Source organism: Cnephaeus nilssonii, assembly GCF_951640355.1.
Source record: "Cnephaeus nilssonii genome assembly, chromosome: 9".
In the NCBI taxonomy this organism is placed as follows: Eukaryota; Metazoa; Chordata; class Mammalia; order Chiroptera; family Vespertilionidae; genus Cnephaeus; species Cnephaeus nilssonii.
Window position 1 is genome coordinate 11,798,906 of NC_137080.1, and position 15,969 is coordinate 11,814,874.

General features: G+C 38.6%; 1 protein-coding gene across 1 annotated transcript; it reads left to right on the forward strand.

The window, feature by feature from the left end:
• Positions 1-2,074: 2,074 nt before the first annotated feature.
• Positions 2,075-15,333, forward strand: LOC307104946 (nephrocan-like; the record flags this gene model as incomplete). The annotated part of the gene is made up of 3 exons (XM_079780238.1): positions 2,075-2,263; positions 11,180-12,081; positions 14,323-15,333. The coding sequence occupies 3 exons, from the start codon at positions 2,075-2,077 to the stop codon at positions 14,768-14,770; spliced, it is 1,539 nt and encodes a 512-aa protein (XP_079636364.1). The 3' UTR covers positions 14,771-15,333.
• Between the last annotated feature and the right edge of the window lie 636 nt (positions 15,334-15,969).

Sequence of the window (15,969 nt, forward strand, 5' to 3'; positions counted from 1 at the left end):
TGATCAAAGTTATTTATACTTATAATGGTAAAATCAGGAGATAACCTAAAAATCCAGCACTTAAAAAGCAGTTAATCAAATTCAGACAATACTCTTGATGGACTGTTAAACATTTAAAGTTATATTTATGGAGATTATGAAATAATATGGAAAAATATTATGATAGTGAAAATTGCAGAATATAAAGTTGCATCTGTTTACAACCTGATAAAACTATTCACAGCGTAAAATAGTGGTATATTACAGATAATGCCAAAATTACAGGAAAACCAAATAAATACCATGAAAAAGAAGGAAAAATATATGTTGTATACAGTGTAATTTCAAGGCTTAATCAAAGAAGAGAGAATCCTGTGGCCACCATCAGAGGATTGAAAATGGAAGTCATTGCTACGCTGCATAACAAAATAATTAGCTGTCGTCGATGGCAGATGAGAAGTTAGGATTTTGCAGGCATTTTGTTTCAAATAACTAAATATGAATTTACTTTTTTAGCAACACAAGAATAAAAGTGTTCAGTAAGTATTTCTCTTTGCTGTTTCAAAACCCGAGCAGAGAAAAGAGACTGGAAAAAAGTTTGATTTTTTGATTTGGATTTTTCCCCCTTCCTTGTCTTTTTTCCAAATTTCTTTTAATTGGGCATTACTTTGCTCTTTGAAAAATCTAAAAATTAAAAAGATAATTCTATTATTAGGCAAGAGAAATAAGTCATAAAGTTTGTTGAAAAGCAGAATATTGACAGAAAAGAAATCTTATCACTCCTTATCTCTGATAGTGAAAGAAAAGAAAACAGAGGAAAACCAATATGGGGGGGTGGGGGGGAGTAGAAAAGTCTGTTGGGAAAAGCACACAGAAATCCTTACTCTGGAAACAGAATACACTGATTATTAGATCAAAGTAACGTTTAGCTTCAAAATGAAACTGACAAAGAGAGGCAGGGTTGAAGAGGAGGTCAGAGAAGCTTTTCAATGAGAAAGAATTTCTGGAGAGCAAGCTGCTGTGGCCCATCAGCATGGGAAATGTTAGGTCTTCCACTTGGGGGGACGGGGCTTTTTGGTATTACCTTTTGCTTAAAGTGCTTTTATTTTTGAAATTTTAGTTTTATTGTTGACATTACTACAGATGTTCCCCCTTTTACCCTCCCCCTCTTTGCCCACCTCCCTCAGCCCCTGACCCCCACCATTGCCAGTGTCCATGGGTTATGAATATATATTCTTTTTTAATATTGTTTTTTTTATTTTTTGAATATTTTTTATTGTTGATAGTATTACGGATGCTTTTGAATCCCGTAGCAGGGATGAGCATGGCAAGACAAAAAGCCACAACAAAGGAGTGCCCAGGACAAGTGACGTTTTCCCTCTCCAGTCAGGTTTCACAACCAACAAGTTCCTCTGAAGAAGTGAGAGGCATTTTCTTCTATTATTAAAATTAGATGAAGATAAGAGACCCACGTTGATGTTTTATTTTCATTTGCGTCAACAATATTTTTTATTAACAAAGGTGTTTTCCAAGTGGATCAAGTGATGGATGATTTGAACACGTTATCTGCAGCTCTAAACATCTCTCCGTGGTACCTAGCAATAAAATGTTACTGAAACAACAATATTAAATTGAAAACCTGCCTATTTTCCCATACTAGTTAATGTGAGAAGCAAACACCTGTCCTTTGCAGTCCTGCAAAAATGGTTTTAATATAGGGTCACAGAAAACTCAAAGGTTTTATAGCCCCTATAAAACAGCTCTTTGTCTTTTCCCACTAATTCCCTTGTGTCACATTTAACAAAACAAGGAAACTACAGATAATAGAGGTGTTTGCAGATTAGCCTTCCAAGCCATAAATAACATAGGGTTTTGCTCACCTACAAATATTAAGGCAGCTTATCAATTGTTTAAGCCCTTCCTCTTTGTGATGGTTGCTAACATTTTAACCCAGGCAAATTGAGAATTTTTCTTTCCTGTCTTCTTACATTGACAGAGTACACATTCATAAGATTCTATTATCAGATTTCATGGTATAAAGAGTGAGACATCACCTAAACGCTTGCTTGCTACCCGAGAGGCCCTGTTTTGGAAGATGCATCTGCTTTATGCATTCCTTGTTCTGCTCTCTCTTAGCGACGGTTTGGATCCTCACTGTCCTGGAAGATGCAGCTGTGACTCAGTGCAGTCGGTGCAATGCTACAGGCTGACAGAGGTGCCGTCAGGCATTCCTTCCACCACCAAGAAGCTCTACATCAGCCACAGCAAAATCCAACACCTCCAGGTAACGACTCACTCTACACTCAGGTGGCTGCAGTTTTATTTTGCATGGCACAGTGAGGGGCGAGTGTGGGATTGTTCACTTAATTGAAATCATCAGAACTTAAAAGTTAAAACTTGAGACTCAAAAAAATAATCAGAACATAGTAGGTTTGGGTAGGTGCACTAGTTACCAGCTTGCTCTGTACTACTGAGATTGGACTATGCCTCCGGATATTTCTTTTTAAGGAAGCAGGAAAACCACCACAATAAGAAACAAACAAATAAAAACAAACAAAAATAAACACACCAGAACCTATAACTAATCATATTTTATTTCATTTTTTATTCAAAAAATTTTCTAATTATGTTGTTGCAAAGTAAAAGTAAAGAAATGGCTCTTTCTTAACAAAAAGTTTGAGAGCATATGGCCACTTTATGTTCCCAGGAATAAGAATAAATGCTTTTTTTAGGGGGGGGGCATAGTTTTGTTTATGCCATAGAAGGCAGATAATACTAAGATCATTATAAGACTGTGAAGATGAACCCAGCATATGAGAATTATTCCTACAGACCTCACATCCTACTACGCATTAGCGTCTGTGAAAACCTCTACAGAAGAAATAGGGGTTTGTGTTTCGTCATGTTGCTGCAATTCTGATTCTGTTGCTTTTAATTATGACTGTTACTTCCATGCTTACCTATTCAGAAGGCACTGAAAAGAGTGCTATAGGTTTGTCTGGCTTTTACAACATAAAGGAACTTTTGGTTTTGACCTTTAATGTTTGAAAGGAATCAAGAGACTAACTAGGGTTCTCTCCCTACTTGGCTCACCACCAAGAGAGACAACCATCTTAGGCAAGCAGTTAAGAAACGTCTGGACCTCACCTTTTTGCCTTTATGAAGTGAGCACGCTAGATTAGATAGGTGATTTTAGACCTCTTTTAGAAGGAAAACTCTATGGCTCTCCTATGATCCTTCACTGCTCCCACATCCATCCAAATCCTAAAATGAGGAAATGCCTCTCTATGATTCAGGGGCAGTCAGCAGATGAACGTACTTTGTCTTTAAATAGAAGTCCCCTTCCTTCCATTTGGGTAAGAACTTTTAATGTAGGTGCACATAAACACAGAGGGTTTAAAATATGCTGCATGGTATTTATTCTGAGCCTTAATAAGCACAATTGCCTAGTCGTCATCTGTTTAGTTCTCTCTTCCTAACCCAGTAGTGCCTAATGCCCGAGAGCAAGTCTGACCTGGTCAGGTCTAAGCATTCAAGCAAGACACCTAGTTAAAGGGCAGGTTGCTTAAATATTTGTTCAGAGGACCTGAGATGTTGCGAACTAGAGGGTCAACTAAGCCTGGTAATGACCCTGCACTGACATCTTTGCAGCCAATAAGATGAAATTATACCTCTCATCAAATTACATTATTGAGTCAATCCATTTGTCATTGGTTTAGGCTCATTGAACAGCAATATTGCCACTTCCCTGACTTAAGCCCACTTAACTGTCTCTTGGAAGGACAGTTCCCAGCAGAAAGGTTGATGAGACACAGAAATGTTTTGTGAAGGAAATCAAAAGCTCTGAGCAATAATATTTCTCTTTATTCTTGTAAAAAGTTAGGTTTTAAATAACCATATTTCACCTGTATTTGGTGAATACAATGTCTATTCAGTTTATTTGATTTGAATCATAGAACAGGATGCCTATATTCAAAGAAAAAAAACCTTGAAATGGATCTTCAGATTAATTGCAATAGAAATTATATATACATATGTACATATATAAATATAAGCATATATATCACACATTTATAAGCATGTATACATAAATATATACATATATGTATATATATATATATATCACTATTTAAAATATTTCTATTATTAGTTTATATAATTCAGTTGTGTTTGAGATTGGGGATAAAAAATGAAAAAAAATCACAGTTTGTGCCTTCAAGAAAAGAGGGATTTTATTTATCCATTCATCTGTAAAAATTCCTACTTCTTTGGAGCTGCCTGCCATCAGGCTATAAAACTCTTTATTCTTCTGTCTTACACTGTGCCCCTGGTCCTTTCCCTCCTGGCTCTAGTCTTGTTCTCCATCCTAAACTCTGAATTTCTTGGGTGCCTTCAGTGTCCAATAGCCTAGTCTCATACTTCCTTGAACTCATAAAAAAGTATCTATCTACATTTCCACTTGACCATAACACTCTACTGTCTTAGTTATATCATAATCCTCTTTGCCCATGTAACTTCTCCACTCAATAAACTTGAATTCCCATACCCACTGTCTCTCTGCTCCTCATCCATCTCCTTTCCTTTCAGTCACACTTTGCACTTATCTTTCCACCTCATGGAGACTTCTAGCCTTAGATCTACCCAGGTTCTCCCAGATAATTCGTTTATTTCTTATCTATTTTCTTTTTCTACCCCTGCCCTTTTTGCATCCCACAGTGACTTATCCAGCAAAACCTCAGTTTTAAATTAGGGTGATAATTTACCTTTGTTTCTCCTGTACCTGAACATCTGGGTGCTGCTGGAGAGGATCACACAACCTCTTTACACGTGTGTGTGTGTGTGTGTGTGTGTGTGTGTGTGTGTGTGTGTGTGTAGTTAGGAAACACCACTCATTTATAGAACCACTACAAATTTAAGGTCTCCAACTTCATCTGGTTCTTCAATGTCACCCATCTAATTTCAATTCTTTGTCAGGTTCTACCTATATCCCCTCAACATCTTCCAGAACTTCAGTACGGTTTTGGATTTCCTTCTCAAGCCCTGCCCTTCTTATTCTCACCAAATGACTGGCTTCCCATTTTATTGACAAATCATGACAAAACGAAGGCCATTTGTCTTGATCTCCCTCAATTCTTACTCACTCTATACTAACTTGTCTCCATCCAATTCTGCACGTTCTTTCCTGCAGAGAGATGTCCTCCTTCTCTGCAAAGCAACCTCCCTCTCGTGCCCTTGATTCCATCTTTCTCACCTCTCCCCAAAGCTTGCTCCATCATTCTCCCCACTCCCATATCCTCCATTGCTCTTTCTTTATTAGCTTCCTGGCCTAGCCTATAAATATGCTCCTTTCATTACAATAAAAATAAAAATCTTTTAATCCTATGTCTCCTCTGCAACTATCTGTATTTGCAAAACTCTGTGAAAGGGTAGTCTGTACTTACTGGTTCCACTTCGTCATCTTCCGTTTATTCTTTAATTCACCACTGTCTGGTTTCCACCTGTTCTCACCCAGCTAAAACTGTCCTCTCTCAGACATTGGCTCATTCTTTTTTCTTGAAATTCTCACATTCTTGTCTACCATGACTCCACACTTTGAAGTCCTCATTATTCTTCCCTGATATTTCTTTTCTGCCATTTTTATAGGTTTTGTTGCCTCTACTGCCTTTTAGATTTTGGCTTTTCCAGGGAGTCTCAATCTTCAGCCATCCCTTTTCTTACTATGCACAATATCCTTGGGTGACTTCACTTTATGTGATCATGGCTCCCCAAATTGAGTTTCTATCATAACTTTTCTCCATGTTCAAACTTAGGCAGCTGCCTACTATACCTCTACTTAATGTCCTCAAGTTTTATCCATGTTGTACTATATGTCAGAATTTGCTTCCTTTTAAAAGCTGAATAATATTTCATTATATATACCACATTTTGTTTATCCATTCATTGTTTCCTCTTTTTGGCTATTATGTATAATGCTGCTATGAACATTCATGTACATGTTTTTGTGTGGACATATGTTTTCATCTCTTCTGTGTGTATATCTAGGAATGGAATTTCTGGGTGATATGGTAACTATGTTTAACATTTTGAGGAACAGCATCATTTTACATTTCCACAGCAATGCAAAACAGTTTCAATTTCTCTTGCTAACATTTCTTACCTTTTGTTTTGTTTTGTTTTTTAGATCATAGCCATCCTAGTGAGTGTCAGGTGGTATCTCTTTATGGTTTGACCTTCATATGATTGATGATGTTGAGTATCTTTTCATGTGCTAATTGGCCATTGTAAATCTCTTCTTTTGAGAAGTACCTATATGAATCCTTTGCTCATTTTTTTAAACATTTCCTGTTCATATTTCCTTGTTGTTGTTTTTTCTTTATTGATTAAGGTGTTACATATGTGTCCTTATCCCCCCATCCCCTTCACTCCCCTTTGCTCATTTTTAATTGGATTATCTGCCTTTTTATTATTTAGTTGTAAGAGTTCTTTATATATGGTAAATACAAACCTTCCATCAATATATTATTTGCGAAAATTTTATCACATTATGTGAGTTGTCTTTTCGTTTTCTTGATAGGTGTCCTTTGAAGCACAGTTTCCAATTTTTATTAAGTCTCATTTATCAATTTTTTTCTTGTTCACGTTTGCTTTTGGTGTCATATCTAGAATAGCTTTTACCAAACCCAAGGTCATGAAAATGTATTTTCTTCTAAGAGTTTTATATGTTTAGCTTTTACATTTGGAGGACAAATAGGGATGTCTTTATGATGGTGGTCAATCATAATGATTGCCTTTACATATTTTGTGGAAAAGGTTACTTAAAATCCCTCCTGGGTAAGAAATATATAAACAGGATTTATCACTGAGTGAAGGAATTATGGAAAAATTTTATAATCTCACTATACTTTGCAGAATTTTAAAATGGTTTACAGAGAACAAGTGTAGCTCTAATGGTCAGAAAAAAATTCCACATTGTTTTATGAATTTCTTGCTGCCTTGGTTCACACATGTCTGAGGCGGTCACTGTGAGGCTATGTCAGTTCTGTGTGTACATTAGACCTAGAAAAAACCAAGGAAGCTGTGGGGCCTCTAATGCGTGGACAGGGCCAGGCCCGAATTGAAACCAGAAATAAAGTCTTTCATGGGGAAGCCGCAGAAGGTGCCCTTCTCCTCACTTCATTTTACTTGCCTTGCTTATTTTTTTTTTAAACTTTTCATATTTTATTGTAAGTTTTATTTATGTATGTATTGGGCTCACTAAACTGTAAACCTACAATGGCAGATATTATACTTAGGTGAGATTCCTGTACCTAATGGTTAACACCAACCCATACTTGTCTTGTTTTCTAAACAACATTGAAAAAACTACCAGTCACCCCAGGTTAGCTCTAGGGCAAAAGTACCTCTTTCCATATCTCTTGAGCACAGCCCTGTTTAGGCCGGGAGATGGAAAAACAGGTATAGCCGAGTTATTTTTTTTCCTTTTGCCAACTCAACTGAAAAGTTGAAAGCCAGTGGGTGTCTTCCTCACTGTTTCTGCCACCAGAACTCTCTATTCTTGAGCTAAGTGCTGGCTAAAGGGGTAAGGTTAAAAATGCATTTGTTGGAATAAGATAAACCTGGTTTGAAAGCCCAACTTCCACTTGCTAATGAGACATACTTGGGCAGGTTATTTCACCTTCTTGAGCCTTAGTTTCCCTCTGAGAAAAGGGAATAATCATGCTTACACAAAGGGCTTTTTAAAGATAAACATACTTAAATAATGACAGGTATTAATAATAAACAGTAATCTGCATTGATTCTGACAAAAAGAAAAAGAAAAGGTTCTCTATGCTTAAAAGAAAACATCTATCCATTGGATTCAGTTCAGAATACTACATTTACTAGCTAGACCAGTGCACATACGTACAAAGAGTAATCAAGACAATTGACAAACTGAAGCTCTGATACCACTCTTTGTCTCCTCCCCAAATATATTCCCCATTCAGATCCATGTCAGCACTGAGACTTGCTGCCTTGTCAGCAATCTTTTAGGGCTGGTGGCCACTGAAATAGAAACAGAAAGTCTGAGTAACACCAAGTTCTTTTGGGAGATCAACAGTCCAAGAAGTGAAGATCTGGGTCCAGAGTCATTTCTGACTCTTAATGAAAGAAAAGCCTGGAAAAGGACACTTCAGAAGGGAGAATAGATTTAAAAACACTGAGTTTTTGGCAGGTCATTTAATTTTTTATTTATTTTTGGCCCTTTAAATGAGAGATTTGGATTAGCTAATCTCAAAGATCTCTGCTTCTCTAAAACTCTATGGTTTGTGTCCAGATCTTGAGTCTTTTCTGAAAACATTAGTTGTAGACCAAATGCAATAGAAAATGTATTAGAAAATGGTGAGCTGAGGAAAAAAGATGTTTGCAGTCCAATAGAGCTTGATGAAATTCTCAACTTTTTCACTTATTAACTTTCTTTTTTGTTGTTGTGTCTTGTTTTGTTTTCACTTAATAACTTCTTAGTTTCCTCATCTAAAAGCCAGTGTTGATGATAGTAAGCTTGCAGGGTTATTAAGAGAATTAATGATAACATTAAAAAAGCACTTCACACTTGTAGATATTCAACAAATATAAGAAAAATTTGTGCCCAGCTGGTTTAGCTCAGTGAATAGACTGTCGGCCTGCAGACTGAAGGGTCCCGGGTTCCATTCTGGTCAGTTGCAGGCTCCTCCCTGGCCTGGGCCCTGGTCGGGGCTCGTGCAGAAGGCAACCAATCGTTGTGTTTCTCTCACATCCATATTTCTCTCTGTCTTTCCCTCTCTCTTCCACTCTCTGTAAAAACCAATGGAAAAATATCATGGGGTGAGGATTAAAAAAAAAATTGCTATTACTATTGGGATTAGGACTAATCAATGCAATTGATTAATCAGTAGGACAATATCAAATATTAGCAGCAATATGTAACTAAAGGCAGCTGCCAAAACTGTTAAGGTTAAAAACATCTGTTTATGGAAATTTTAACATGAGATTCTTCTAATAGAGTATTATTTTTTAAAAAATATATTTTATTGATTTTTTACAGAGAGGAAGAGAGAGAGATAGAGAGTTAGAAACATCGATGAGAGAGAAACACCGATCAGCTGCCTCCTGCACAACCCCTATACTGGGGATGTGCCCGCAACCAAGGTACATGCCCTTGACTGGAATCGAACCCAGGACCCTTCAGTCCGCAGGCTGACGCTATATCCACTGAGCCAAACCGGTTTCGGCTAGAGTATCATATTAAGAGATTTTTCAATATATACTTTACCATAATTCACATCACATGTCCTCCCAGAATTTAGGTGCTTATAATAAACACTAGAGGCCTGGTGCACGAAATTCGTGCATGGCGGGAGGTTGGGGGGGTGAGGGGGTCCCTCAGCCCAGCCTGCACCCTCTCCAATCTGGGACCCCTTTCACAATCTGGGACCACTGGCTCCTAACCACTCACCTGCCTGCCTGATGCCCCTAACTGCTCCCCTGCCTGCCTGATTGCCCCTAACTGCCTTTGCCTGCCTGCCTGATTGCCCCTAACTGCCTCTGCCTGCCTGCCTGATGCCCCTAACTGCTCTCCTGCTGGCCTGATCACCCCTAACTGCTCTCCCCTGCTGGCCTGATCTCCCTAACTGCTCTCCCTTGCTGGCCTGATCCCCCTAACTGTTCTCCCCTGCCTGCCTGATCCCCCTAACTGTTCTCTCCTGCCGGCCTAATCACCCTTAACTGCTTCTGCCTTGGCCCCACCACTGTGGCTTTGTCCAGAAGGATGTCCGGAAGATGTTCGATCTAATTAGCATATTACCCTTTTATTAGTATAGATGGGATGCAAAATTAACCCAATTTAAAGATGTTAATTGTGCATTGGTATTATAAAAGGACTCAACTGCATAATGAAATCAAACATTTAGAAACTGTAGGTAGTAAGACATAAAATTTGCATTGAAAGTTCCACCTTAATTGAATTCTCAAGCAGGTTGAACATGCTGCAAAATTTATCAAGCTGAAGAAAACCTAAAATGATTCCTCTTTCTACCTAAACATGATCTTACTCAGAAAACCAAATACCGAGGAACCCATCATCCCACAAAAAAGGTGGATGTCAAATTAGGAAGTTGGTGGAACATGTAGAAAGATAGGAGTATTTGAATTTGCAAATCAGGGACCAAATACTTCAGATTTTGGTACTTCCTCAAATCTGGGAGAGGTCGGGGATATATGCATGAATGTACTTCTTGCTCTAGCGAGATGGAGATATATGTATCCTGTTTGTTTCTTCATGGATCTTGTTTATCAGTGAAGTGCAACTTGGGAGATATAGAGCAGGCGGCTAGTTTACAAAATCTATCTATATAAAAGCCGAAACAACTGTTCGACCGTTTGGCCAGTAGCTACGATGCGCACTGACCACCAGGAGGCAGATGCTCCGACCGGTAGGTTAGCTTGCTGCTGGGGTCTGGCCCATCGGGACTGGGTGAGATGGGCCAGACACGCCCTGGAGCCCCTCCCTGGCTCCGATCGTGCACCGGTGGGTTCTCTCAGCCTGGCCTGTGCCCTCTTGCAATCTAGGACCCCTCGAGGGATGTCTGCAGGCCAGGCCGAGGACCCCACCAGTACACGAACCCATGCACTGGGCCTCTAGTATAATATAGTTGAAAACATTTCTCTGATAGGTCCATCCTGGTGATAGCAGTATTTGGGACTTTTAAATTTTTACTTTTAATGCTTCAAAGGTAATTTATAATTTAAAAAATTCAAACAATACAAAATGTAGATAGTGAAAATCCCTTGCAATCTTACACCCTAGAGTTAGCAGCTATTTGGTGAAGAATTATTTTTAGTTATTATAAGATGATGCAACAAAGAACATTGTATCCCATAAATCATTGTGCAATTTATAAGTATTTCCTGCCTAGAAGTAAACTTGCTGGGTCAGAGAACATACAGCAAAAATTGGCCAATATTTCACATCTAACTACAGTGTGTGAAAGTGCATAAAATATTTTTGCTATCTTCTAGTGTTAGGAAACATAAATAAAAATAGTCAGGATCCTAGATTTCGACTATCATTAGTATTGAGTGATAGCACATATGGTGTGTTTTTCCCTCCACAATAATCTTAGTTTACTATTTGTGTCCCCCCTCCCTGCTTCTGCCTTTTTTTTTTTTTTTTTTTTTTTTTTAGCTATCTAACTTCACCCGAATGTTGGCTCTGGAAGACTTTATTCTTCTGGCCAGTGGAACAGAATCAGTAGAAAATGATACTTTCAAAACTCTGAGTACCTTGAAGACCTTGGAACTCTGGAAAAATAAGCTCAGACGAGTCCCCCGTGCTCTCCCAGCCAATCTTGAAGTGTTAAAACTAAATGATAATTCAATATATGTCCTACACGGATCTGATTTTGAAGGACTGAAGAAGTTAAAAACCCTTGAACTTAAAAACAACCTGATCTCTGCCGTCTCTCCCAGCATGCTCTCCTCCCTTGCCAGTTTGCAAAGCTTGATGTTGGATGGCAATACTATCGAGTCTGTAGCTGGACCACTGGCACTTCCCCATCTGAAACATATGAGTATGGAGAATAATAAACTGCATATTATACCAGCTAACTTCTTTACTTCTCTTCAGTCTTTGCAGTTTCTCAGTTTCAGTGGTAATTTTCTGACTAAAATTCCTATTACTTTGCCCAAATCCTTGCTCTCTTTAAAGATAGAGAGAAACCAGCTCAAAGTGGTGAGGTTTCGAGATATGAAACACTTGGAAAACCTATCCCATCTTTACCTGTCAGAAAACTCACTCTCTTCCATCGAAGGGGCACAGCTCCTTGCCAATTTAACCACTCTTGAGTTGTCCCAAAACCAGCTCCAAACGTTGCCCCTCAGACTACCGGCAAGGCTACAAAAGCTTGATATTAGCAATAATCTGATTCAGAGAGTTACAGTGCAAGACTTCCAGGACCTCCGGGACTTGAAACATTTGTTTCTGGACAACAACATTGTCAGCTTGTTTGAAGCTGGAGCCCTGCAGAGGTGTTCCCAGCTCTCCAACCTGGCCCTGGAGCAGAACCTGCTGTTGTCTATACCTCTCAGGTAAGTGAGCATTACCACGTGGTTTCTATTATAAATGTTCTTCAAAGATTAGGGCAATTAGCACAATGTAGAAGCAAGAACACATATTAGAGCAAACATAAATGATCGGATCAAACCTATCCAAACCTTTAGGGGTGGAAGTTTTCAACAAGGGTTTGGAATCTCCAGCCCGCAAACTGAATACTGCACTAACTTATCTTGCCTGTTTGTCTATCCGAGTGTGTGAGTCCATTTGTGTTGGTCTTACCTTCTGGTTTTGGTTGTCTCTTCTCTCTCTTTCTCTCTCTCTCTCTCTCTCATACCCTCATACTTTGACACTTAATTTTTCTTTCCAAATATTCCTCCCTCTATACCCAACCCACTGTACCTGTTCCCCCAAACCAGTCATAATCTATAACTAATATACATATTCACATTATTAATCCCATTTATTTAAGCTTTATCCTATGTTCTGCATTTTAAAGTAGATTAAAAAAACAGTAGAAGAATGCAGCACTGTTATTTTTTTTATAAAAAGAAATCATGATGTTTATTATATGTGCCTACCAGTGGATTCTTTTTCCTTTTAGCACTTTATAGAAACAAAAAACCAAAACTTTCTTGCCCTACTTATTATCATTATCAAATTTCTACTAATATACTAGCTTTGGCCTCTGTAGAATCCTATGACATTCCATTTACTTATTTTCATTGTTAGTTATAATATTTTTTCTTACTAATGGCAAAAGGAAAAATTATCTTTGATATATACAAATGTTAATTTTTCTTGTTAAAAAAAGGATTTTTTTATTATAAAGTATGCTACTTGTACCCAAAACAATGCATCAAAAAGTGACTTTTCTAATTGAAATCTATTCATATTTAAAAATATATATTGATGTCCAGACGTCACTTCAAACCAATTCAATCAGACACCCAGTGTTAGGGCCCAGACGTCAGTATTTTTAAACAGTACCCAAAGGAATTTAATGTGTAGCCAAGGTTGAGAACCAATGGACAATGGGGCAAGTAACATGAGATGGGAATGGGCTTTTCCTATGAGGGTTAAATTAAGCAACATAACTGTCTGCTCGGTCAAAGAATGTAGCCAGCAATGCGAGCAACGTTCTTGCAGAGAGTGATTTTTAAATTCCTCATCACCACCCCACCCACACTCCCTGCCTTTTCTTTGAATTAAAAAGTGGAAATGACTCAGAAATTTTCTCTGTAGTATTCCTCCTCCCATAAGGAATTAGAAACACAATAATATCTATTTCTTATACTTAGAATAAAAAAACTTTTATTTATGAACTTTAAGCAAGACACCCTTTCTTTTTTATTTGCTCCTTATTCATATACAAAGTAACACTTTAAAGTTTAGATTTCTATAAATAAACTGTAAACACATGCAACCTACTTATATCACAAACTATTTTCACACATCCCTTCTTTTGTCTGCCATCTTCCATTCTACATTTCATCAAGTGTAATGGTACATGGTTTTAGGTATACATATATTAAAATATCTACCACATTTGCCTCAATATACTAATTGAGGCAGAAAATGATACCTAACATTAATAACTGCTGACTAAGATCATCAATGAATTCATGTACTAGTATATCTGGTGTTTCTTACAGCATTCCTGTAAAGGGAGGAATATTGTTTTACTTCTATAAATTATTTTTAAAATATATTTTTATTGATTTCAGAGAGGTAGGGAGAGAGAGATAGAAACATCAGTGATGAGAGAGAATCATTGATCGGCTGCCTCCTGCATGCCCCACAGTGGGGATCGAGCCCACAGCCTGGGCATGTGCCCTGACCGGAATCGAACCATGACCTCCTGGTTCATAGGTCAACACTCAACCACTGAGTCATGCTCATGGGACTACTTCTATAAATGATTGATTCATGGCCCCTTTCAACTAAAATATTGGGAACTTAGTATTTTTCTTACCAATTTATTTTCTTACCAAAGCCTTGGAGGGTTGTGAGCCCATTTGATAAGAAAAAATATTAAAGAACTTTATGACTGTGAACCAGAAAAAACTAGAGGTTTAGAAAATAAGACTTATGAGGAAGGCTTAAAGACCTATAGATATTACACTTAAAATTACTTTTTAAAAATAAAGTTTGCTTTCTAGCTTCAGAAGGGTCAGAACTATAGACAAGGCAGGGGTTGCTCAATCTGAATTTCTTTGCAGTTGAGGAATAATGGCCGTGACCTTCTCTCCCATCCTGTTTCCATGCTTTCGCAGGCTCCCGGGGACCTTGGCCAGGCTGGACCTAAAAGGCAATGCCATCCAGGATATCGCTGAGAGGGAGCTCAAGGACCTAAAGCAGCTGCAGGTTCTAAACCTTAGGAACAACAAGATCTCTGCCTTGGACCTCAAAGCCTTGGAGGGGCTGCCTCGCCTCAGGCACCTGTATCTGGATGGGAACCCATGGAATTGCACCTGCAGTCTCCTGAGAGCGAGGGAGGTCCTGAAGGCCAAGGGAACCGACGTGAGGGGAGGACAGTGTGCAGCACCAGCCGAAAGACAAGGGGAGAGCTGGATGTCTTCCAAGAAGATCATGAGGCAGTGCGAGCCACACTTACGTCTGACCGAGAAGAGCAAAGAGACCAAAAAGAAGTCAAAACCGGAAGAGCACCCCAGCGTCAGAATCAACGTGGATGATGATTATTATGATTATGAAATCGATTAAGTGTGAACTTAGTTTACAGCTTAGAGAAAGTTTTTGTTTCTTTTTTTTAAAAAAAAATAGACTTTATTTTTAGAGCAGTTTTAGGTTCTCAGTGAAATTGAGAGGAAGGTAGAGAGATCTCCATACGTGCCCTGCCTCCCCCATCAGAGGGACACATGTATTAGTCGATGAACCTGCACTGACACACTGTACAGTAGGGTTCATGCATGGTGTTGTACACTCTGTGGGTTTTGACAAGTGCATAATGACATGTATCCTGCATTATAGGATCATTTAGAGTAGTTTCCCTGCCCTAAGCATTCTCTGTGTTCCAGAAACAGCTTTTAATGTTCAATCTTGGAAGCAGAAATATACTATACATTTAGCTATACCAGGCTCTTTTTGTTAGTTTTTCTTTTTTGAAGAATGAAATGAGGGTTAAGATAAAGATGAGGTGGGAGAGGAAAGTAGAAAGGAGCAATAGTGAGAAGATGTAAGGTTCCTCCTGTGTGAAAAGTAATTTGTGTTTTATACTGAAACCTAGGCAAATAACAATGCCAAATAAAATCGCCATCTGGCTAACTTCCTGCAAGTGCAGTAGTCCTTTTTATCAAATTAAAAGTGGTGGTTTTGTATATGAAGTTGGTACAGGCATACAGGTATATAGACATACACTACAGGCTGTTGGTTGCAAGCAGTAAAAACTGACTGTGCGCCCGGCCGGTGTAGCTCAGTGTCACTGTTTGATTCCTGGTCAGGGCACCTGCCTGGGTTGTAGACTCAGTCCCCAGTGTGGGGCATGCGGGTAGCGGCCAATCAATGATTCTCATCATTGATGTTTCTATCCCTCTCCTCTCCCTCTCTCTAAAATCAATAAAAAAAAATATTTAAATACCCAACAAAACAAAACAAAAAACTGACTGTGACTGACCTGGCCAGGTGGCTCAGTTGCTTGAAGCATTATCCCATACACCCAAAGGTTGTGGGTTCCATTCCTGGTCAGGGTACATACCTAGGTTGTGGGTTTAATCCCCGGTTGGGGTGCATATGGGAGGCAACTGATCTCTCTCTCTTTCTCTTCCCCTTCCTCACTCTAAAAAACACATACAAATATATCCTTGTGTGAGGATTTTTTTAAAAAAAATACTGACTTGACTGACGTAAGGGGAAAGAATTTCTTGGAAAGCTAGGGAATAGGTCACAGACCATGAGAAACCTGA